The sequence below is a fragment of the Lissotriton helveticus genome, chromosome 3_1 (assembly GCF_964261635.1).
Source record: "Lissotriton helveticus chromosome 3_1, aLisHel1.1, whole genome shotgun sequence".
Taxonomy (NCBI): Eukaryota; Metazoa; Chordata; class Amphibia; order Caudata; family Salamandridae; genus Lissotriton; species Lissotriton helveticus.
The window spans coordinates 1940066245-1940092560 of record NC_136061.1 but is presented as its reverse complement, the minus strand read 5'-3'; the positions used below and the strand labels follow the sequence as shown (position 1 = coordinate 1940092560).

Below are 26316 nucleotides of genomic sequence, written 5' to 3'. Positions count from 1 at the left end.
GGGGGACGCCGCCCACCCGCATGGTACCCCAACTCGAGCCCTGGCTGTGTCCCATTGCACAATAACTGCACCGTGGGGTCATCACACGTGACATGAAAGCACTTCCTACATATGCTCAAAGCAAAGAAATAGCCTGCCACTTACACCTGCTTTCACAGTATCTTAAACAACTGTTGAGTAAAATGCAAACCCATCGTAGATAGGTTCGCAAGGAAATAAAAGGGACATACATTGGTGCAGAGTTTGTGTTTGGGTCAAATGTTGCCCTTTTAAAAATTCTGTCTGGGACCAATGGATGCGTATTTAGGCAGACAGACTGGGACAGAGAAATGATTTTGGTTTCTCTACTATGTTGTTTCTCAGTTGTATACACTTTCTGGAATTTTTCCGAGCTCCAGTATGTACTCTTCTTCTGTGAGTTAATCGCCTCTCCTTGTCTTGGTTTGTTTCTGTGTTCTGTGGGCTCTACTTCTTCTGGATTTGTTTCCTTCTGTTTGACGTCTCACCTGGGATCTTTTGCCTCTGTTTGGTCAGTTGTTTCTCCTCGTGTGGCAGCGGCCGGGGCTCTGCTGTGGATCTGTGGTCTTTGCTTGTCTGAGATCATTTATGTGCTGCACTGAGTCAGCACCTTTCATTTTCATGATTGGTTGTAATGCTCTGCGATGGATCTGTGAGATCTCCTTACCAGGGCATGTTAGTGTCTACCCTGTGTCAGTTCATGATCACTCCTTACCGTAGTTTCCTTTGTGTTGTGCTGCTGGTCTGTGGTCTCTCCATGGCTTGGATTGATTCTGTTCTCTGTCATGGTTGGCATGGTCTATTTATCAATGGTTATTTTGCTCTTCGTTGTGTTTTTTTTCTCTCTGGATGTTTTGTGCGCTGTGTTTTCTTGCTCTCTCTATATATCTTTTTGGGGATTATTTACATTCTCTGTTGTTGACTTCCCATTATGGTTGATCCTTTCCATGATCTTGTGTCTCAGTGGTATCTTGTTATTTGGCATTGGTTATTTGCAGGGTCAATGACGTCTCCTTATCCAGGATTGTTTCTGCGCTCTATCACTGATTTGTTGCCGTTTTATTGTGGATTGGTTCAACACTTTCTGTGGGTCACCTGTCCCCCTATATTGAGTTTCCTGTGCACAACGGGGTATGACAATGGTGTCTAATTATGTGAAATACTTTTTCATCTCGAACGTACGTGGAATCGTTTTTCATCTAGAGTTGGTCAATTGTCTCTCCTTTTTCGGGATTGTTTCTGTGCTCTCTGGTGGGTCAGTGGTCTCTCCTGTTCACAAATGGTGTGAGTGCTCTGCTGTGTGGCAGCTGTTGTGCTCTCTAGAAGTGGTCACTTGTCACTCCTTATCGGTATGTGGGAGGTGCACTGCTGCGGACAGGCGTCTCTTCTTATCTTTATTTGATTCTAACTTCTTCTATGCGTGGGTTTTCTCTCCTTATCTAGGACTGTTTCAGTACTTTGTGCCTTAGAAAAGTTTTTCAGACAGTCTATAAATTAAAGCATCTACAGAAGATCCGACAGTCGACCATGTGATACAGAAACCGAATGCCCCTCGAAATGCTGCTATAAGTTGTGAACATTTTCTGGAATTTTATGAAGGGAAATGTAATTTTGTGCCTCTTAAATTACAAAAGACAGGGTATTCCAAAACACGGATCCACTAACTTCAATGGTTTAATCACCAAGATGCTAGCACAGGATATGTTAGCGGTGCATTTTAGTGGCAGTGCCAAACGTCATACGTTTATTTCTGGACTAAAAGTGATTTGGGGCCCTGGATGCCAAGGTCGCTGGCGCACTGAACTGAATGTACCACACATCACATTTTAAAATCTGTTCAGCTTTGAATGGTAACAGTGGTGTTGCTTTGGGCAAGTGGAAACATGTGCAGATATGCTGAAGGCAAAAATTAGCCTAGCTGCATTTTTATATATATATATATATATATATGTAAGACTGTAGTTTGCTGGAAGTTGAACTCTTCTCACAGACTCAATCAAAATGATACTGTCACATCTCGCATCAAAGAGGGTCAAAATAATGTAAATGTTTTGTGCTCTTTTGAAACGGTCATTTAAAGTGGAAGGATTTTGGCCATGTAACAAACCTGTGAAAAACGTGATTGGTGCAATTCTTGATTCAGCCTTGATAATGGTGATTACCTTGAGACGCCCCCCTGTTTGCTGGTGTTTTGCTCACCGGACCACTATTGTCACTACAGGCGGGTGCCAACCCATTACATGCTGATCTTGGACCTGCTCTAACAGGAACAGTTCAGTCTGCACTGCTAGGCTACGGTCCCTCCTGGGCCACCTTGCAGTCCACTGGTTTTTGCCCACTGTGCCACTACAGACGGGGACCAATCGTATACAAATCAGCCTGGCCACATCCCCTCTGACAAGGAACACCAGAAACCCCCCGAGCAACAGGGCCTCCTATGCCTGTGTATACTCTTTGAGGGTGTTTCACTGATAGAGCTGCACCACTAGACGGAACTGTGTCTGTGAACCAAAACCTGAAAACGTGGTACACATTATGTTCTTGTGATTCCTTATTGAACCATATTTCGTCTAATTAAGGAACAAACCATGTAGCCAATTCATTAATAGCAAGAAACACCGTTGCCGCATGCACTGCTGTACATCACACGTTGTGCACACTCCTGCCATCTAGCGTTGAGCTTGGAAGTTGCACTCAGTTTTCCGTCGAAGAGGGAGTTTTGGTTTTGAGATTACCCGTAATACCTCATCTGAAACCCACAAAGCACCAGGCACAGCCGCCATTTTAGATTGTATTTCTTCTGCCATTAGATGTTATTTCGATACCTTACATACAGGGTGGGGAACTGGCGCTCGGATTATTCAGTCAACACATAAATTTTGTAGAATTAATGACTTGGCACTGAAGGCCTTCCCAAGGAGTATGTGGTAAAAATGTAAATGGACAACACCATTTTATAGTCACAGTGTCACAGTGATGGGAACAAAGTCCTACACACTGTTACAGTTAGCATAGGAAATTTGCCACTGGGCAAACAAGCTGGTTCTAGTGTGACACCGCCTTCTAAGGGAAGAAAATGTGCATGGAGGTAAGTTAAGCAGACCAGCCGTCATTTCACTTGAATGGAAAATAAATAGCTCATGTAGAATTTTCGCAAGGCAGAGCAAGCGTCAATAGACTTGTATGCTGCAAGCGCAAAATGTAGGAACCATGTATCCAACTCCCCCTTCACAGATGAATGCACTGTAAATCGGTGTTGTATACTTTCATGCACTATTCCACCTATATCACTCATACACCAGTCCTGCCAAGCGTCGCGCATCAGGTGTGACGCTCACGCATTTCAGTGCGGTGTTCCGCATCACCGCACTGAAACGCATTGTCACGCATGTTGGCACCTGCCAGGCACGCCACCAGCGGCGCCTGTGCCCGGGCTCTCTTCTGCTCCGAGAGGCGTGCTGCTTCTGGAGCTGAGTTCCTAAATAGTTAACCCCGATCTGCGCGCTCAGCTCTGTGGAGTGGCTGAGAGCGCTACAATGTATCTCTGTACACTGCCCAGGCTGGCAGCTGCCTGCTGTGTTGCCTGGAAACAAGAAATGCGGCTATACTGGCTGAGGTGCCGGCGCGTTGCGGCTTTCCCGGAGTTCACACTCTCTCACTCACTGCTCCAATTTGGGGGGGGGCTGCCCTCTGAGCTGTCAAACACCTTGGGGGCCGGGATTAAAATCCGGATGTGCCCTCATGTCCCGGAGGAAGTATGCAGAGCGACGGGTGAATCCGAGTCAGTGGTGGTGCACACAGGCAGCAGGACTCGAGTCTCTCATGGCCGCCCGCCGCCACGGCGGGAGGTCGGCTGCAATGCGCAGAAAACACTCCAGGCTGGCCACCTTGACCTGGCAGCTGAGTCCTCAACCGGCGAGTCAGTCTCAGCTCTGGCCAGGACTGCGAGCGGCAGCGCCGGGGCCGAGGGCCGAGGAGTGTCAACTCGAGTGGCCAGCAGCTGCCTGGATGAACATGAACAGGCAGAGTGCACATCGTGGCTGGGCAGCAGAGTGTAGTAAGTGACCAGCAGTCGGATCGTCACTCTTAAGTGAAAGTCCACGCCGGTGTCATAGAGTATAATAGCACGTGCATGATACTTGCAAAAATGTTGGTACAGGTAGTAGCAAAATAAATTAAGTGGCAAGTAAATGGCAAGTTGTGGTAACTAAAGTAACCCTGTGTGTTTAATTAGGTAGCACGGACTGACTCAGAGATGCACTGGTGTATGTAGGCTAGGCAGCAAAGTCCAGACTATAATGTAGCAATTAATTATCATGCACAAGGCTGCCGCTGGCTGTCACTGGATGGTTACGGTATAAAAACCTCACTCCAAACAGTACGTTCCTACAGACTTTGAAACCGGAAGCAAGTGATGCAGTTTAAGACTGGAGTAAGCAACATCTCATCACTTTCCATTCTCGGCCTTCTTCGATAATTTTATTTCACCCTGGGTTTTGAAACTGCCAGCAATGTTGTTGCCTGAAAACTCGGGACTGGCTATCTGTGCTCACATCACATTGGCCAGTTGTCAATAGTCATTATATGATCACTAAGCAAGAGCTCAGAGCTGTTAACGTCTTTGTAGCCACTTGCCTCCCTTGACATGCGTTTATTAAAAAAAAAAGGCAGAAGGCCTAGGCTGTGAATGTAGAAACAGTAGTCAGTTCTGAAGAAAAAAAGAAATAAAGAAGGGTACCGGTAGGCCAGCCACAATGTGAGACACAGCACCTACCACAGAGGTAAGAACTGAGGAACCCTTCTGCATTATTACAGCCCATCCTTCCCCTTAGTCCTACAAAGCACTGCGTCAGAGAGGTATTCACATCCACTTGCCCGGCCGCAGCACCGTGACCTATTACTAACATGAGTCCTGATCTGAAAAAAATAATTTCACATTATTAAAAAGCATCGATCTGCAGGGCTGCTCTGTCTGGTCATCCTTCCGGAGTCAGTGAGCCTGTTGCCTTCCTGGTTTAGTTTTACCTCTGCAGCATATGTTATCACATTAGCAGCTGCTCTGAATCTCATCTAGGGCACCACTGAGTAGTGGATATAATTATCATCAAGTCTGGTCAGTACGTGACCTTTTATAGTCTCTGCAGTGTGAATTATCTGACTGGACTGTTTGTGCAGCTGGTCTTAGTGTTTTCCCTTCTTAGGGTTTGTTAAGTTGGACAGGTGTTGTGCTTGGTCTAGATATTATGTACCTATGTCTTTAAAAGGTTGTTATTTATTTTATGCAAATGCAATCTGATGCATCCAGTAAGTGTTTTTGTACTTAACTTTGCATGTGTCAGCATATGTACACAGAACTTTAATAAAGTACTGCTGCTGAAAAACGTAACTTGTCTAATATCATGGTTATGCATTAGTTTACAGTACAGTCCGGTAACAGGAAGGAGCAATAGGGTTAGTGTCCTTCCATTTCTGGTGCCCTGCAACAGTTTCAAGAAGTTCTTGGAGTTTCTTATTGCTCAAATGGCTGTAATTGCTGATATTTAGAAGTTTCCCTCGTCTTAATTGCATGATTTTTGCTCGCAAGAAAGTGTCACTCAGTCGTTGAAATGTCACTCATAATGTTACAATTTTTTTTAAATGTCACACATGACAATCTGAAACCTTGGCAGCTCTGATACACCTGGTCATCAACAAATGCAAAGCATCCCACAACAGTGATGCTAATAGCACCAGAGTGGGCAGGATGATGGTAGTGCCAATAGCAAATCTGAATATTAGGAGGTGAACAATGGAACGTACCAACTGTGCAGAGGACTACGGTCAAGTAACGCACCTGTGTCCGAAAGGCCTCAGTTTGGCAGATTGTCTCCTGAAATCCAATAATTTTGACAATGTCTACACTGGCCGACTTAATGTTCCAAAGAAACCTTCAACACTAATGTGTTATGCAGCAAAACGGACAAGGAAAGGATTTGTGACCTGGACCTAGGCGACAAACAGTGCACACGCCAGCTGATCGAAAGGCATACTCAGTTTAATAAGGACAAAGCTAACTATGGGTGGACTGTAGAAGCCATGCATGCCTGTTACTCCCGTTCCGGTAAAACCTTATTGAGAAAACCTAAAGCACATTCAACAAGAAGAAAGGGAGATTATTACATTTCAACTTGCAAAGTGTCATTTAAAGACATGGACACAGAGGCGCTGGGGAAGACTTCCCGGGCCAGCGGGACCCCATCCCTGGCACCCTGCCACACGGCAGGCTTGAGGACGGAGCCGGGGTGGAGAGGCCGTGCTCCCCAGGGCCCTGGCTGGAGCTCCTGAACCCAGCCAAGCAGGGTGATGCTCCCCGGGCCCGACGGAACCCTGTCTCGGGCTGGTGGCGGAGCAGCAGGCCAGGAGACTGAGCCTGGTTCCCCAGACCCCGTCTCTGCTCCCGGGCAGAGGTGAGGCCTACCCCCACCCCCCACCCCAGCTCCCATCCTGGGCACCATGTCACACGTTGGGCCGGGGGATGGAGCCACAGGCTGGGGGGGTGCGTCCTGGCCCGTCTGGCTGCCGGCTGAGAACCGCTATGCCGAGAAGGGTTTTGGAGTACCCAGTCCCTAGAAATCCAGAGGAAGGGTACCCCCTTTCTAGTAACCCATGCGCACCGCGAGACTGAGTGGATCCAAGGCGCGGATGCGCCCGCATGGACAACATGTTCCTTATGGTCAATACCCACTATTTATTTGACGATATTTTCCAGATAAAACCACTAGGTGGCAAAATAATGCACAGCATGTAAATCTATTGAAGTTTCAAGCTGCTACACTGTTACTAATGAGCAATTATTTTCTTACAGAGTTGTGATAGATTTGTTTTAGTCTTAAAGATTTTACGTAAGTGCCTCACTGGTCGTTTTGTAACAGTAAAATGATATGGCTCTGACTATTATTTTATTCTGAGCTCCTTTGGGACCAAAATTCCTCTAAATGGCTTAATGTTGCATCTTTTCACTCATCTCTGGTCTTAGTAAGGCAATTTATTTACTTTGTTAAGCTGTCTGTGAGCTTTCACTTGTTTGCTTTGTGAGTGTCATGCTGTTGAAACTATAATCAACCTTATATAATCAGCTTGCACGTGACTGACCGATCCAGTGCACCGAGGATTAAGAGGCAGAAATAAGGGCAGAGTCATTATCAGGAGATCTTCCCCTGGGGCCCCTCGCAGTCACCTCATTTTAGATTATTATATTAGGATACAGTCACAGAGTGGCTCAGGATCAAATGCGATATATTCATGTAAACGACGCAGCTAGCTATACAGATACCATAAGTTCAACGTGATATCTATCCTGTGTTTAATTTGTGCTGTTTAATCACAGTCACTAATTTATGGCAGTCTACCAGATGGTGGCAGTGTTTGTCTATCACTGAGCAGAGCTCATCACCAAGATGTTCAATATATTTTAAACAGGCCTTTTCAATGCAACAGGTCTCGCATTTGCGAGTGTTTAAGCTATTGGCATTGTAAATGTCAATGCCTGTTATTTATGTGTTTTTAAAAGCAGCACATATATAAAAGGCATTGTTATTTTTAATGCCAATAACTCAAACTCTCGCAAATGGAAGACATGTTAATGGTTTCCACTTTTAGGCGCTGCTCCCTTATTTAGGTTACAGTGAGCAGTGTCTAAAGAAAGGGGCGTGGTCGACATTAAAGTGAAAGTGCGTATGGGGTGCGCTCACCCAAAGTGGGAAAAATAAAATAGTGCTCACCGACTTATAAAGCAGACCGTGTAACAACACAAGTAAAAAGTCCAGTCCTTATGAGAGGTTACAAATGCAGACAAGGCAATACCACGGAGGGACTACTCAGCCTTTTTACACAAGCAACGATTTCGCAAGGACAGTAACAGGAGACAATTGAAACGATGGGCATGAAATGGGCAGAGCTTCTATGCCTAACCTCAATACAGTATGCCTCGCAGATCAGCGCATGCTCTCCCCAGGCTCGACCTAAAAAGTAATACAAGGCTGAGGTGAACGGGAATAGTCCAAAAAGTCCCCATTGTATTGTGTAATGGTTAGCGTTTGGCAGTGCAGGAAGGGACAAGGGACAGTGTGCAGTGCCAACTACGGTATCATGATGTGTACTTAGTACGTATTCCCTAAAGTCCATGTTGTTTCATATACAGATCCTCTGAAGAGACATAGAGAGGACTTGGAGGTTGGAAATTTACTATAACCCCTAAGATACATTCGATACCCAAAAAGATAAAGCAAACATTAAAGTAAGATCTGTTTAGAACCACACCCTCCAGTAGTCTCTGTAGTAAAAATAAAAAAAGTTTCCTAAATAAGTACTAATTGTATGTATTTGATTTTAGAAAGAAGATTTGATGTTTTTAAACGAAACAGTCCTGAGGAAGGTGTTCTAGAATAACAAAGCACCGAAACGCGTCGACACACGGAAATTATTGTTATATGTATAATTTTGTTTTTATTAAATCTATGTATTGTAATTGAATAATGTACTGATTCACTGTGAAATTCATGATTACAATCTGATTAGGTAGGCATATGTATATATGTTTTTAATTTGTTTATGCATTTATTATGAAAAATAATTTTAATAAAAACTACTGAGACAAATACTATTTTAAGCTGTTATTGCCAAAAATTCATCTTTGTGTTACATAAGAGGGATGTGGTTAGTCTTAACAAATGTTAGCAATATAAGTTCATGTGATAATATTTGAATACACAGAAAGGAATTTCTTTGTTTATTTGTGATACTTCCCGGTCCTTTCTGGGTTTATTTGGGAAAACTCTCTTTTTAGAGTCATACCTCGGGCCCCCGGCACTTACACTTTTTACAAACTAAGCACTAGCGATATCCTTTTTCCTTGTAATATATATTGGATCCTCTTTCATTAGACTAATAAGTCTATTGTGCAGCCGCAATATGTACATTACTGTAGTTTTTATGTCTAACCCAATTTAAGCAGTAAAATACTACATGTAAATTACATTGGACACAAGTGGGCATTAGGATTAATTCTATCACCACAGACGCGCAAATATGAAACCAAACTGTGCTTGCCATATGGCATGACCAGTTTAGATCAAAATTGTCACATTTTTGGGGCTAATCCTGTAGTTATAATCCAGTTGTGAGTGGTGCCTTTTATATCTTTGTACATGTTGATATGATTATAAAGTGGCTAGGGTGGCTTGTTCGTGGCACTTGGTCTGATTTAGGCAAATGTTGAAATCTTCTTTAACCAAAATGTTATCATTTGACCTCGTGAATTAGGTCCTTGCTTTATTGAGTCCGCAGCCCCTAACTATCTTGATGTATTTCTGTGCTTTGCTGAGGGTAATTGCTCTAGCTAGCTTGTTTTTTACTCTCTGCTGTGGTTTTTCCTCATTTGGGATATTTTTCCACGCCCTTTCTCAGAAATCTCATAACGTGCTTCCAAACTAAAGAGTGAGCTTGTCATGGACTGTTTCAGTGCTCTGTGGGTGGCCTATGGTGTCTCGTTTTGGATTGAATTGCTCCATTGCTGGTCGGTTGTATTTCCCTATCTTTTATTGTATTCTGTGCTTGACTGGGATAGTTTTTAATTCCCTAGCATTGTTCAGCTATACAACCCTGGCACAAAGGTGATTTATTAAAGCCTTTGTTTCCCTCCTAACAGCCAGATGTTCTTTCCTCACAACACCATCTCTGCATTGGACCAACCTATGCGAAAATGGAAAGCCTTCACCATCCTCCTGTCACTAGCAGTCCAAGGCATTTCTTAGTCTTAAAGTCACTGGCTTTTAGGACACTCCACCTTTCATGTTCCTGATTAGTTTAGCAGCTCCATAAATACCTTCGAGCAAGTTCTGGCATATTCTTGTTATTGAGCAGATTTGTGTACATTTTGATTCAAGTGGAGGTATTTGTTGTTTTGTGTAGGATCAGTGCTTAATTTAAGCCGGTGGTTTCTGGTGCTGCCACAAGCACTTAATTGTCAACTCTGACGTTTGCAACAGTCTGCCACATGTTGGCACTGGTGGTTAATTTAGAGATGACCACAACAGTTAATTGTGAATTCAATAGTCATTCAAAATGACTATTACCTGCCACCCAAGCCATTCTTAAAGCTATGGGAGCCTGAAATAGTCCAAATTGTCACACTTGTAGGAGCCATCATTGGCAGCATAGCAGGGGCTAAGTATGGTGCAAGCTGCAGTAGCCTCTTGACGAGAGCCCTGGCACTTATTATTATGTTTTTTTACAAATAGAGAACTGGTGTAGGTACTGGTTAATTGTATGTTTATTTGTGGCAGCTAGATATAGTTTAATAGGTTGAAGTGTGAGAAGGCCAGATATCCTTCGGTTCCTTTCCATTGAGTAACCAGTGATTCTTTAATAATTCTTGGTATCTAGTCTGAGATTGTTGGTGGAAGCTTCCTTGCTTTTGTGAAATTGATACACACCCTTTAATTGCTCATGAGATTCTGTGGCATACCTTGTCTCTGTCTACCTAGGGGTCATGCCCAAGCACGGACTAGATGTATCTGCATGTGAGGTATTCCGATTCTACAAGCTCATCACCCTGCGAGGAATTATCGAGCCTGTCTCCATGATTGTGCCAAGGAGGGTAAGTAACCAGTAATCTTTCAAAGTCATATAAACATGCCATTGTATGTGCCAAGGAGAGCGAGCACCTGGGAAAGTGGGGTGCTGAATTCATTGAGGAGCATGGAGTGGCCATATCCTCTGCTTGTGTTGCATGAAAAGGTGGCATGGTAAGATGATTCTGATCTCTGTCATGTGGTGGTCCTGGGGTCTGTTGACTGCGGCAGATTCATGAAGAGCTTGGCTGGATCATTTATGAGCAAGGAGCATGTCAAATGGGATGGTCGTTCCAAGTTTTGGCCGCCAGGTGTGAGAAAGAGCGTTCTCTGCTGTTCCTTCAGTGAATTTGGGGTGTGTCTGCGAGGAAGAGGGAGGCGGATCGTAAAAGTCTGGTCGGTTGATGGAAAGTCATGCATTGGTTATTGTATGCTGGTCCTTCATTGTGCAGGGCTTTGTCTGAGTGGGTCAGCATCTTGAACTCTCATCTCTTCTGGACCGGGAGCCATTGTATCTTCTTGAGGTGGTTTGTGATGTGGGTCTGTCTGGGGAGGTCAAGGATGAGTCTTGCTGCTGACTTTTGTGTAGTCTTTAGTCTCTTCAGGAGGCGTGCAGTCATTCCTACGTAGAGTAATCCAGCCTGCTGGTGAATATCTTACAGAGCATGCATAGGGTGTGGAAGCAGGCGGATGGTACTGTGTTTACCTGTTTTTTCATAGATATCTTACTGTCTAAGCTGATGCCAAGGTTACAGAGCTGGTCTGTCGGGGCGGGAGATGAGCAGAGTGCAGCAGTCCACCATGCTTTGTTCCATTGCGAGGTGTTGCTCCCAAAGATGAGGACTTCCGTCTTGGCTGAGTTGAGCTGGAGACAGTTGTCCTTCATATAGTCTGCGACGTTCATCATGCAGCTGTGAAGTTGGTTCTGGTGGTGGAAGGGATGGAGAGGATGAGCTGGGTGTTGTCGGCGTAGGAGATGATGTTGAGTCCATGAGTCAATGCGATCTGATGGTGTCGGCCAACAGGTTTATGTACGTGTTGAAGAGGGTGCAGTTGCGGGATGATCCTTGGGGGACGCCTGGGTCCTTCCAGTGAGGGATGAGATGATCCATTTTAGGATGTCTCCCTGTATTCCGATGTGGTGGAGTCTGTTGATGAAGAGGTGATGAGAGACGGTTGATCGCTCCAGATTGATGAGGGCTACTGTTTCGTCATGGTCCACGAAGGCCCTGATGTCGTCAGTGGCTGCGATCACTGCTGTCTCAGCGCTGTGGTTGGCTCAAAATCCAGATTGGGGGGGGGGGGTCCAGGAGGTTATGTTCCAGGTGTTCAGTGAGATATTGGTCCCTGGAAAGGAGAGCCAGGAGGTGGGTCGGTAGTTCTTCAGTTCTGCTGGGTCGGTAGATAGTTTCTTCAGGAGGGGCCTCACTCCAGCATGTTTCCAGTCCTCAGGGTGATGGAGGTGTCAGGACCTTCTTGATCTCATCACCAATCGTGTTGTTCCTTAGGTTGAATACATGGTGCTCCTTAGTCCATGGAGTTCATAATTGAGATTGTGGCTTGAGTTGTGAGAGGGTCCCAATGGGTGAGCAGGTGTTTGGGGTTTGTGTTCACAGATGTGAGCAGGTGATGCTACCATGGTGCGGGTGGTAGGGGAGGTTGGGGTATGAAGTGTTCGCAGGTGACAGATCTTGTCGTCGAAGAAGTCTGCCAGGGTGTCGCACAGTTCTTGGGAGGAGGCGATGTCGTTCTCAGCTCCTGCAGGGTTGGAGAACTCCTTTATGATGGTGAAGATCTCCTTGCTGTGGTTTGTGCTGGCTTCTATGCGGTCTGCTGGGGCCTTCTTCTACGTTTATTTCAGGAGGTGGTGGTAATTGTTGAGTGCTGTTTTTAAGGTGGTATGGTTTCCGGTCTCTTTGCTGGTGTGTCATTTCCTTTCAAGTTGCCAACAGTGATATGTGGTGGATTTAAGCTCCGCTGTGAACCAGCTGGTTCTTCTGGTGTATCCTTTGGATTTGGCTGTCTTGACAGGGCTTTTGTGTCGGCACATTCTATGGTCCACTGGGAGAAGTTCTTCGTTGCCTGGTCTGGGTTGGATGTTGCGTCTGCCAGGTGGGGGTTCAGAGCGTTGTTCCACTCGTCTTCTGATATCTTTTTCCAGTTTCTGTGGGTGGAGCTGGGGGATTGTGATGCTGATGTTGGTAGGTCCTTAGATGGTGAAGTGAATGCTGCAGTGGTCGGTCCAAGTTAGCTGTGAAACACGGTTGTACTTGATTCTGTTACTGGACATGAAAATGGGGTCGAGCGTGTGTCCTGCAATGTGGGTGGGATTGGTGACAAGTTGCTTGAGGTCGATGTTGCTCAAGCTTTCCAGGAGGTCGGTTGTGTTGATGTCGCTGGGGTTGTTGGGGTGGAACTGAAGATCCTCTAGAAAAATGTAGTGCTTGGAGTCAACGATGATCAGAGAGATGATGTCAGGGATGGCGTTGCAGAAGCTGGGCCATGGTCCTGGTGCTCTGTAGGCAAGGGTGCCTCTGAGGGTGTCACATGCTTAATTCACTCGCCATAAATGCCCATATCCTGATGGAGTGCTAGTGTTTTTACATTTTGGTTTAATGTCTATGTGTAGAACTCTAATTAAATGTCTTTCCCCCTCAGTCAGAAACCTACCAAGAAGATATTTACCCCATGACTCCTGGGCTTGAGCCAGCCCTCAATCCTGATGAATGGCTGAGCGGCATCAACAAAGGTAAAGGGGATATTCTGCTTGTGAAGTGTTATGCTCGTTATTGTCCCAGCTACTATCAGAGAAAGGGGAGTGGTGGGATGTGGTGTGTGTGATGGCTACTTAACGAAAACCGATATTGACAAATATAAGCTTATATTTTCAGACAGATTAGGGGTTCCAGACTCACTAATGCACTTTCTGGAAAAAATGCATTATCGATGTACCCTATTCTGCCTTTAAATTTTCCTGCCACTTTACACCCTCCCCCCCCCACCTCCCTTACCCTCCATACATTTTATTTTCATTTCTGTGTTGACAGTTCTAGGGGAAAAAAACTTAAACTACTGTCTCTTGCAATTCCTGGTGTTGCGAAATTGTAATAAAGTTTCTCATATGTTTCCCATTTGGATTTTGAAATAATAGCACATGCTCTGGGATTTATTTGTCAATTTTAAATGATTGATCATTCATTAATTAAGTAATTCATTAAATAAGGAATTTGTCAGTTTTTCTCCAATTTAGCATTCATCAAGTTAGTTTTCCATCCATTTTTGGTAGAGTCACATGTAATATGTTACATTATGTGTATTTGTAAAGTGCACTATCCACCCACAAAGGTATCCTGGCACTGAGGAGATGTGTGTGCTTTTATCCCTGCCCATAGTATATTGGTTAATTGAAAAGCCAGGTACTCAGCTTCTTGCTAAATGCAAAAGGGAAGAGGAGGCTCTGATGTGGAGTTGGAGGCTGTTCCATGCTTTAGAAGTGTTGTAAGAGAACGCCCATCCTCATCTGGGTCTGTGTATGCATGGGATGTGTGCCTGTAGGAGTTCTGTGGAGCTGAGGTGTCTGGGTGGTTGGTGGAAGAAGATGCAACTTTTCAGGTGTGTGGGGCATAAGTTGTGTAGTGCTTTGTATGTGGGTGTGTGGAGTTTGAAATGTGGATCGGGAGCCAGTGGAGCTCTCTGAGATGTGGTGTGACGTGAGTTCTGTGTGGGGGGTTAACTATGAGTGTGGCTGCCGATGAGTGTGGCTGCTTGGTGATCCCAGTTTAGAGATTATTCCCATAGTCCAACTTGCTGGGGACTGGGACGTGAATTTTCATTGGCATTTTCAGGGTGTGGAAGCAGGATGCAGTGATGGCGTTGAATTGTGCTGTCATGTCGAATTTGCTGTTGATGAATATTTCTGGCATGAGCTCTAGGTGTGTGTGTCTGTCTGTCTGTCTGTCTGTGTACGAGTTAAACCAGCTACCATTTGGAGTCCCATCCAGCCTCCGCCTCTCTTCTTGAATTGTGTAAGAAGCTGAAGGACTGGCATAGGTAGGGCTAGACACACAAACCTACTTGTTGTCAGAATACCCTCGCATGTTACGTAACATTGTGAGGTGTCCTTGCCGAACATTACTACTTCCGTCTTGTCGTCGTTGAGCTTGAGACAGTTGGATTACATCCAGTTTGCAACTTCAGTTATGCAGGTGTTGAATTTGTTTCTTGTGTTGGGGGTCTTGTCTGAGAGGGAGAGTACAAGTTGTGTGCCATTGGTTTAGGAGAGGATGTTGATTTGTGTGCGGATGATGTTAGCTAGAGGAGATCATGTATGCTTTGAAGAGGGTGGGGCTGAGCAATGAAACTTGAGGCACTGCGCAACTGTGTTTGTGGGCTTCCGAGGAGTAAGATGCCAGGCTGAGAGCTTGCTTTTTATTCGTTAAGAAGGAGCAGATCCAGTGGAAAACTTGTCCTTGAATACCAATCTTGTGTTGGCGCCTGATGAGGATGGGGTGTGATACCATGACAAATGCTGCAGAGGTGCCCACAAGAATGAGGGTTGCCATGTTCCCTCTGTCCAGGATCATGTGGATGTTGTCTGTGGCAGCAATGAGTGCTATAGTGTGGTTGGCCCTGAATCCGGACAGCATCAGCTGGTGATGGCTGAGGTGGTCGGTGATGCGTCATTGATTACTTTCTCTAACACCTTTGCTGGGTATTGTAGGCTGGAGATGGGCCTGTAGTTGGGGAGCGTGCCTGGGTCAGTGGATGGTTTCTTGGCATGACTGTGTCGTGTTTCCAGCTGTCACAGAATGTGATTCGATGAAGGCATTGAGGATCGATGTTGGTGCTTCAATGATTTGCCGGAGCAAGGATCAGATGGGTCCCCAAGTGGACGATCTTCATGGTAACATGATTTCGATGGTGGTGACAGAGAGCCACAAGGTCTGGGTGTGTTCTTTGGTCGTGATGGGAAGTTGAGTTGCAACAGTGATGGCATACGGTTGAGGGTCAAAGTTGTTTGCTTCAGATTTTGTTACAGAAGAATGACGAGAGCTTGTGCAAATGTCTTGTGAGGGTTTGATGTTGCTGGAGGCAGCAGGAGGCACTGTGAAATCTTTGATAATGGTGAATATTTCCTTGCTGCTGTTAGTGCTGGTGACAAACCGATCTGCAAGAGCTGTGGACTTGGTGTTCCATATCTGCTGGTGGGAGCGCCTTAGGTCTTATTTGAAGATGTCGTTATCTGTGGTGCCTTGACTTATTCTCGATTTGCGCTCCAGTTGCTTGCAGTGCCGTTCCATCAGCCTGAGTTCCTCTGTGTACAAGTTGCCCTGCAGTTGGGCTTTTGCCCTTGGGTTGCACTTGAGGGGAGCCAGGCTGTTGTCTCATGCTGTTAATGGGCGTAATGGCTTTTGGCGTGTCGCTGGTGTGCTCAGGCCAATACACAGAGAGGGCAGAAGCCCACTCCTCTTCTGTGATGCCTTTCCAGCTAAAGCAGGAGGTTCCAGTGGTGGTAGATCTGTGGTGGTGCAGGATGGATATGCTTCAACCAACGATGACGTGCTCTGTCTAGGTCATAGTTTCTGGCTTGCCAACTGTGATGTTGTTAATCAAAGAGTACAAATCGGGTTCAATAGGTGTCTGGCGGTATGGGTGGGTTTTCTGTGTTGAGGCCAAGGTTTCTGATGTTTTCTAGAAGGGCCGATGAGTTTGGATCGGTGCGGTCACCCAGGTAAAAGTTAAGGCCTCTGGGGAGTATGAAGGTGCTGGCTGGATGATAAGCAGTGTGACGAAGTCCCTGATGTTGTTAGCGAAATTGGTGTGGGGTCCTAATGGTCTGTATATGAGGGTTCATGTGTGGTACATGTATGTTCACGTTTTATAGAATAAGATTAAGGGTATGTTGAATGGGACACCCATCACTTTGCTCGTTCCATAGATATGAATTTCTTTGAAGTGCATTAATTGCCATATGGTGTAAACGTTTTATAACTATGATGTTGCATTGTGCCTCAGACCAGTGGGTACTCTTTCATTCACAGGGGGTAAAGGCCTCAAATTCCATGCCACGCCACAACATCCCACCCCACTATCTCGTACTCCGAGGTGAATAACTTCAACTGCTCAAAGAAGAGGTGCAGTGCTCTAAGCCAAATGTGCCATTGAGCTGGTGCCCCCACAAAAGTGTGGCAAAGGAGTGGACTTCATCTACTTCCTGACCCCAAAAAAGGATGGCTCCTTCAGACCGATCCTTGACTTAAGGCCCCTCAACTGGGGAACATTTCCATATGATTACCCCACAGTTCATCACAGTACATCTGCTAGAGCGACTTGACGTCACGTTGAACCTGAAAGTCACCTACTTCCGCATCCCCATTCATCCAGCTCACCACTTCGCTTCGTGGTAAGTGGGCAGCATAACCGGCTCAAAGTACTGCCTTCTGATGTCACTACTGCCCCAATGCTTTTTACAAAAATGTTGCTAGTGGTTGCTTTGCAGCTGTCTGGAAACGCCATTCATGGCCTTTACTATCTAGATGCATGGCTGATTAAATGTAGCATCAAACAACAATGCCTAGCACACACTTAAACAGAGGTGTCCCTACTCCACAGTCTGGGTGCACCTTCAATGTGATAAAAATCCCATCTCCAACACTAAGAGAATCAAACCTTTTGCGGGTTCACCCTCAATGCTGTTACCCTCAATGCTGTGACAAGGAAAGCATACACCAACCAAGAGAGGGTGATGGCAATCTAAAGGTTGCTTTAAAACAGGACGTCCTCTTACTGCAAGAACAATAATGAAGTTGCAGGAAATTATGGTATTCTGCATCACCACTGTGCTGCACACCAGATTGCATAAAGGCTCATGCCAAGAACGCTTCATGAGGCAATGGTCACAAGTGGAGGGTGCATTTCACCAGCTATCTTCACTGGCACTGGAGATTTAGCATTGATCAATTCTCAGCTGCATGCATTTGTTAACCGAACGCTTGCCAGGGGCGAAACAGGATTTGGGGAGCTGCTAAACAGGACACATCAACAAGTGCATGAATGGGAACGGAACTCAGAAATCCTACACAATTACTCCAGCAAGTGGTGCACTACATCCATCAATCTGTGCCACCCCTGATAATGCAAAATGTCAAAGCTTCACCTCAAAGTGTCCACAGTTCTTGGGCAATGCACTATGGATCAATTGGTCTGGAATATTTGCTTTCGCCTTTCTACCATCCTGTAGGTAGTCAGGAAAATTTGCTTTTTATCCATGACCCTCATCCTAATGATGCCAACTTGAGGCAGGCAACTCTGGTGCCCCAAGGTCCTGGAGATGCCAGTCGGCCCTCACAAGATGTTGCCCCTGAGGCTGGACCGCCTAGTCCAATATTAATGCAATCTAAATTATCCAGATGCCAAACAGTTCACCCTACCCAGTTTCCCAAAAATATTCATAATGGAAATTCAGTGTAACCAGATTTAATAAGATCATGGGAAACGAAAATAAATAAGCATTGGCACCTGTGGAACTCGAATTCCAGTGCCTTAAAGTCACAGAGGAGTACATGCTCATTATTAGCAAGGTACACAGTCCCACTACACATGCCTGTTATTCAGCAAAATCAAAAAGGTTTTTCCACTATTGCATGGACCTCGCACCCAAGGTCTCAGTTCAGAATAATATTTGGTATCTGCTTCACCCTCAAAAGGCTGGGCTACCATACACTTCCATCTGTCTACACTTGATGTCAATCGCAGCATGCAAAATGAACAACACGTCCCTTTTTTAAAAATCCCTGGGGTTAAAGTTTTTATGTAGGGCCTTAGAAGGCTTATACCTCCCAAAACGCCCCCTGCCGATGTCTGCAACTTAAACATAGTCCTCACTTAGTCCACCCTTTGAACCACTACACTCCAGTTTTGTCCAGTTGCTGCCATGGAAGTTGGGCTTCTTAGTAGCAGTCACCTCTCTGACACACCTGTGAACTTCAAGCTTTAACAATAAAGGAATCTTTCATTTAGGTTCACTAAGATAGTGTTTTTTTAGAACCAATTATTATCCAGAGTAGTGTCACCCTTTCACATTAATCAAACCTTTGAGCTGTCCCCGTTCTTTCCACACTCTGGCCCGATTGTGGCAAGAGCTTCACACACAGTAAATGTTAAAAGAGCTCTCATGTATTACATCAACAGGACTAAGTCCTTGAGTAAGACAAAACAACTGTTGGTAGCCTTTGCTAAGCCTCACGAGCGACAACCATCTCTACAGTAGGCATAGCAAGATGGATTGTCAAATGCATGCACACCTGTCATAACAAATTGATAAGAGGCAATTTAATCACATTCAGTAGAGAGACGAAGTTTACACAATTTTAGTCCGTAGTTCCCAGTTTAAACAGGATATTTCTTTATTCTTTTTTCAAATTCAATATTCTCCTTTGTCAGGCATACAGAGGCAGCCAACGCTTTTCGCCCGTAAACAAGGGCTTCTTCAGGGCACTATTGCAAATGAGTAAGAGTCAATCAATGTGGAACACTCCAAATTCCTGCCATGACTCCACAGTTCTTCTTTAAACCTTTTATTAGGTCATCCTGTAGTTATGCCAGTATAGTGGTCATATTTTGGTTATACACGATAACACCACACAGTCAATAAAAAAGGATCAGCGTAAATGAGGGAGCAGCCATAGTCCCAATGCCAATTGTCAAGTATATTTCTGTAATGGGAGTGAAATCACGCGACGACCCGGATGGCTCAAACCTATTGAAGGAACCGTTTGAACTTTGAACTAAAATTGTTGAAACCCAGTCTCACTACTGATTGTGATTATATTGCCTCTCATCAATTTGTTATAATTGTTTCCAATTTATGACCATGTGGCAGCTGGTCATTTGAGGTGGTGCAGTAATTTCTACCTAGCTGCCATACTTTTTTCGCAGATTGCATGCAAACCTGTTCTGCGAAGGCCAAGCACACTAGTGTGCCTCTCAGAGTGCATTCCATATGCAAAAGGGTGCACATGGCCTTCTAAACCATATTTGTTGAGCAGACATTTGCAAAGCCGCTGCATGGTAAACTCTGTGCATGTTCATAGTAGGCCCAACCCCCTGCAGCACAAACCCTTTGGCTGCCAGTTTGCAATACCACATTATGGATCAGGGAAGGAAGGGAACTGTCTGCAGTTAAGGTAATATTTGTGTCCATATGTTAAGACTGTGCAAACTTGCATTTATGGTTAATTAATTGAAAGCCTTTATTATTAGGTTGAGCGATCTAAGTAAATGTAGTAAGCTCTGACTGAACTACTGACAGTGGTTCCAGTATAAAAATGTGTTCACATGTTTTCAAAGTTTAGCAATATGAGGCTATGTATAATGCTCCGAGAATGCTCTCTGATTTGATGCAAATATTTGTAGAAGCTTGAAATCAAGATTGAAGATTATTTGCTTCCAAAATAAAATGTTCATAAAAAAATGAAAGCAGGGAAAAAAACATTTAGCTAGACTACTGAAAATGTCAGCTACCATTTCTTTGCAGCATCATTTAGTAATGCATGTTGGTGCATGGTAGACTTTCCCAGAAATATTCATAATGGAAATTCAATGTAATCAGTTTTAATAAGATCCTGGGAAACACAAATAAATAAGCATTGGCAAAGCCAGTAGGTCTGAACTTGGTAGTCAGCTTTTCAGTTTTGTCAATGTGGGAATTGTTTTAGCATAGTTTTTATAAACCCTTATTGGTGTGGGATCTGCTGAGCCCTCGCCATTATAACAAACATTGCCAAAAGAAAAATTGTTTTTGGTCTCAAACAGCACACACTGCCGATGTAGTACTGGCACTGAAAATAACTACTTTGTGTTCTGATATGCTCCTTGTGAAAGAGCAGAATGCTGTTACTCATAGTGAAACCAGCGATACAGAGAGAGAGAGAGTCAGAATTTTAATAAACGCAAAAGGTCATGGTCAATGTCAGACCAAATTAGGGGCCCAATTATTAAAGAAGGTCTCAAAAGAGCACCCATGGTATATGTTCTTGCATAAAGTGCAGCTACACAGCTTTCAGGAATTCCCAAGAATTTACAGAAGTAGGACAAGAAATAGTACTCCTAGAAGTTATTTGTGAACGGCATGAGCAAATATGCATGTGTAGATATGCTCAAGCAAAAATCTGTGTATTTGCAAGTTCATTTTGCCTCCAGCCATTTTTTTCCCAACTCTGGATGAAGGAGTACATTTCCAGCATGTCTCAGTATGGGGAACGATTAGAGGAGAGTTGTTGAAAACCCTTAAAACATGCAAGTTAGTAGCTGTGCATAGACTCAAAAGGGCATTCTAACCCTGGAACTATTGCTTACCACTACCTTCAGCCCCAGTATGTAGAACTGAGGAAACGTGGCAACATAAGGGGATTGCAAGTATTCAAACGCTACTAGGGTATGAGCCCTGGCACAACCAGAGAGGCTATATCAGAGCTCTTATATAATGAGATTGCTGCCATAATTTGTCGCCGCATTACATGGCACCAAAGGAAAAGTGGATTTTGTTACAGGACAAGCACATTTATGAAGCAACCTGCCCCATGGTCAAGTACATATTCTATTAAATTCCACACCCCTGGAGTTGGTAATAGTTCATAATCCGCCTAATGATGGATCTACATTGTGGATATTTCCTGTAATCACAAGCATTGATTACTTCTGTGTGATCTTGGAGGAAATGTTAGGCTCATTCCAATTAGCTTCTAAAATGGAAAGTGAGTGGCAGAAGTATTGTTAGAGGTTGGGAATGTCTCAGATAGACACAGACTTAATGGAGGGACCTAGAGCAATGTTGACAGACTACAAACTAAGCGTTTGATCAGACTACACAATAAGTGTTTCCAGATAGCAATTGTTTCAGTCAAGTAACTTGTACTCAGTTTAGGATCACTGTGGAATTGAACTACAAACCATGAGAATTGTATGGTGATAATATTCAGTTCAGAAAGGGGTTTTCCCAGGGTGTGGCCCATTGACTCTGCATGTCCATTACGCATTTGCTAAGTTTTATTGCTGCCACTTGTAATCTTGTACCATCTTTGACTATTCAATGTTCTTCATACAACAATATTCCTAGTGTTCTCCTCAAGGACTGCTGAACAGGCATATCTTAATGTTTTATTTTTACTCACCAGATCCCGTTCTAATGTCTTTGAAAGAAGGTTACAAGAAGGATGTGAAAGTGATTTTTAAGGCACCTATTAAAGACAAGAGGAGTGTTGTGGTGAATGGAATTGATCTATTAGAAAATGTACCACCGAGGACAGAAAATGAGGTGAGCGCTCCATTCCAGTGATGACTCTACAAAAGAGTCTCTCCCATATTCACTGTTTTTATTATGAGCTTCTTGCATATATTTTTGGTGCATCGTATTTCATGCAAAGGAATAGCTGTATTATGAATAAAGATGATGGTAAGTTTGGGGGATATTCCATGCCCAGAAAGAGCATGTATTTAAGCCAATGCAGTTTCAAACAAGTGTAATATTTCTAAAACAGCATTATATTTGCTAGAACCAGATATAACTAAGTATGCATGAATGAATGAATGAATGAATTAATTAATAATTTATTGCTTGGTTACTCAAAACCATTACATTAAAAGCAAGGTACAAAAGAACGCAACATTTTTTAAAAGGATAAACATTTTAAAAGAAAATCTGTATAGTTTAAATCTGAGGGGCTAGAGGTCCATAGTCTTTCTGTCCAAAATACGTTTTTTTTATTTTATTTTTTTGCTTTAGGCCGCGGTCCGTTTCGATTTTCTCTGTGGCAGATTCGCACGAGAGTTTAATTCTGACCCACGTTCTTAGATACAGTGATTGAATTGCTTTTAATAGAGCTGGGTTATGTTCCATATAACTAAATAGCTAGCACATGTAAACATCAGCACTACAGATATGCGCTGGAAAGGTAGTCAATGAGAAAAAAAACACTTTTGTTAATTTTTGGGTGCGTGAGGCTAAGATGCAGAGGGGAACTGCACCACAGATTGATGGCAGATTAAAGAGTGCTTAGAAGTCAGTTTGCAGATGTGCAGTTTTTTTTTAAAAAATAGCACTTAATTCTGTCATTTAGCCCATTTGAAAACCCTCACGGTTTCATCAGAGGAAGAAACTAAGGCCCAAAGAAATTGAGAAATTAGCACAGAACTATTCAATTTGGTTACATAATTTTAAATTAGAAGCCTGGCCTCTTGCTGACAAATCTAACAACTTAGTACCCCTCAGATGTTAACATTAATATTGCTGATGCATCGTGCCTGGAGGCAAGGCTTCAGAATAATAGTTTGAGAACACATTGGTAGCATCAGAAGTTAATTTTTTTCTTGAACAGCAGTTCATGAAAGGTAACTGAATGCTCCCCTAGACCCTGAAACAATGACCAACTGATGTTAGTGATCCCTGCATACCCCCATAAATCTCTTTGAGATTTGTTAACACTGACTGTTCTCAGTACGCCTATCCTTCTGATGTTACTGGTCAGGGGATACCCTCCGTATGTAAAAAAAAAAAAAGAACTCTTGAGATGATTGTTCGTGTTAACCTGTAGACCTCTATGGCCTCAGTGAGTACACAGCAGCGCCGTAATCTGCGACCTCTAATCTAACTTCTCATTTGATAATCTCAGTAATCAAAAACCTTTGTGGGGGGAGGAGCCAAGATGGCGACCGGAGCAGACGTGTGAGCTCCCGGCTCCGCCAGCCCTTGAGCCCTTTGTTCCTATCCTGCCTGTCATCCTGCTCACTTTACCGGCTGCTGGAATGGGGAATGCGTGCTGACTTCACCCGTGTTCCTCCGACGCCTCGGCCCGGTCGGATTGAGGAGATAGAACGTTGCCCGGCCCTGCGCCATGACTCAGACGTGCATCGCCGCCGGATGCCGGATTTAGACGGAGAGGAGACGGCCGGCCTGCCTGCTGGACACTCGCAGCCTGTGCGGAGCTGCTTTCTCTATCGCGCCCTGCGTCATCTTGCCTGGTGGGAACCGCTGGACGCTGAGACTGCATTGGCTTGGAAGGCGGACGAGACTGCACGACCGGCTCCTTTGTTGTGTACGAGGTGAGGGCTGCCTGGACTCCATTACGGGATGTCCCCTGATTCGGTGGACCGCCCGTTTGCCCTGACTGCCTGTTCCGATCGGCGGGGGCCCGTTGCTGGCGACGCTGGGCTACCACTGGTCACACCACTGGTCACAATGGGAGAGGGAACTCCTGCTGACTCCTGTCGCACCCCCCCACGTTCTGGCGATCGGCTTGGGGGAGCGTTGGACGTTCCTGTGGATCCACGGGCTGGAGGGGACTGCCCACCCTCGCCCTATGCTTGCGGCACCATGGCCGGGCCGGAGTCTGCCTGACTACACCCACATCTGTCCCAGCCGCAGGCGGACCGCAGCCTGCCCTGTACTACGCAGATCTCCTGTCTGCCCTTGGCGATCTGAATTCGGAGCTGTTTCACAGCTCCCACAGGCTGAGCAAGAAACTTGACGACGTAGCCTTGGATCTGGATCGGATGCGGAGAGACTGCTCCCAGCAACAGCTGAACTGTCCCCTTCTGGTGCCTAAGGCCGCTACTGTGTTGCCGAGTGATTTCAGCGGTGGAGAGACCCGTGATGCCTGGACTGGTGCCTGTGAGAGACCGCTTACAGACTCTGCCAATGCTACATTGTCGCCGCACTCGGGAACTGATTCATTGTATCCGCCCTCACCATTGCCGATGATGTTGCCGGCCCGGCGGCTTCAGGCTCCCTTCGGGACTCTCCTGTGCAAGTATCCGTTTTTCCTCCTGGTGTCCTGGTGTTATCGTAGCACCTTGGAGATGCTTTTGACTGTGTTTGCTGCACTGTTGGGTATTTGGCACCGACCATCTTATATGTACGGATCTTCTCTTCCTCCCTTGCGCCCATTTTGTTTCTCTACTGAGGGGAGAGGTGGCATTTATCGAGGGCTGGGATCGGGGGGGCTCCTGAGATCGGGACAGGGTTAGGCGGGTTCCTGGTTGTATTACTTTCTTGCCAGGTGGGGATTGGGGTTGGAATGTTGTACGTACTGGCTGCATGGATCATATGTATGGTGTAGACTGTTTTCCCCCGTCTGTCTCTATTAATGCTAGTGGTAGTTCTGCTTTACAATCATGGCATCCTTCGGGATATTGTGACCTTTGTCAATGGCACAGTCGGCACCATACACTGGCTACCCTGATAAACTGCGGGCTATCGGCTCCGCCACATTCTCTTGGTTCCGGTCTGTTGGTCATGGAAGTTTATTGTGACAGGGGGGCTATTTGTTTAGGGTAGCGTCCATCTTGCTCTCCTTTGTCTACGTTCTCATTAAGGCGGCCATCTTGTCCCTTTGTTCCGACTGGGGAGGGCTTCTGCTGGGCGTCATGGTGTAGTGGTCGCTTGCGACCTGCTTAGAGCTGGAGGTCTCCGGGGGTTAACTTTTGTTAGACTAGCTGGTACGATTTCGAACTGTGCCGCCTCTCTGGCGTATGTAATGGTTGTAGCTCCCCACATTTGTTCTGCTACTGATGTCTATCCTGGTACTTTCGCACGTGGGGTTGGACTGTGCGTATCCTGCTATTGCCCTTATGGACGGGGTGATCATTCCGGTACTGGCTCGGGGACCCGGGTGCATCTGATTCAATTCTCCTTTTGGTAGTGTACTTCTCGATATTATTGTTTCACTCGGTAAAAGGGGCTATACATGGCTGGGGGACCGGGAGTCTTTTTAGTGTTAGGGCTCCTCCCCCGTTTCCTTTCTCTTTTGGGAGTGGTAGAATAGCTTGTTCTTTTCTTCCTCCCGATACTTCATGTGTGAAACTCTTTGTTTTCTTCTCGTTTCTTTCTTTCTCTTCTATTCTTAGTCTGTATTTCGGGTTCTTTACTGGGCGACAGGCACTTTGCCGGGGGGGGGTAGGCCGTAGCCTCCGGATTGTTGTAGGGTGGGGGGGTAGATTTAGTTTTTCTTTTTTTAGTTTCTATGGGCCTTATTTCTCTAATTTCTGCGCTTTCTTGTTCTGGTTTCTGTTCTGGGTCTGCAATAGGGGTTAGTAGGGAGTGGGTGGCGCTGAGGGTGGTGCGTAAATGCGGACTGCAGCTACTGTTGTTTTGTATGGTACTGCCATATTGACGGGGTGTTCTTACTAATGTTGTTCTTATTGATGCTGCCTGCTCATGTTGTGAAGCTAATGTCCGGACTCAGTTCTCCTTGATTCTATTCTTCACTGATTTATATTTCAATCAAAACTTTAAAAATTTAACCTTCAATGCTCCTTCTCCTTGGCGGCATGATTCCATTCAGTGTAACTGCTACTAATTGCTGCTATCTTGCCTGATGCCGCTGTGGAACCGCATTGCTCGCACCTGTGCTTAAAGTCCCGTGGCCGGCCTGATGGTTGTAGGCCCGTATTTGTTCTCTTTTCATGAACAATAAAGGTTTTCAAAAAAAAAAAAAAAAAAAAACCTTTGTGATGTCAGTACTCGCAGGATAACAGTTCCCAAATACCTCTGTGGCTACAGTGGGTATGCATCATCCCAGTATCTAGAAGACATCAGTGCTCACTAGCAACTTCCGTATCCTAAGACCTTGATGATTTCAGTGTTCGTGAAATTACTTTGCACCGTTGGAGCTCAGTAGTGCCAGTGAGCAGA

At 45.1% G+C, this 26316-nt stretch overlaps 1 protein-coding gene across 2 annotated transcripts in view; it reads left to right on the top strand.

The window, feature by feature from the left end:
• The window catches only part of CORO2B (coronin 2B), a 359010-nt gene that overhangs the window by 330847 nt on the left and 1847 nt on the right, over positions 1-26316 (top strand). For both annotated transcript variants that reach the window (XM_078683011.1, XM_078683012.1), the window contains exons 9-11: positions 10542-10654; positions 13287-13377; positions 21803-21942. In XM_078683011.1, coding sequence (XP_078539137.1) covers positions 10542-10654; positions 13287-13377; positions 21803-21942 — 344 coding nt within the window. The remainder of the gene's footprint in view (positions 1-10541; positions 10655-13286; positions 13378-21802; positions 21943-26316) is intronic.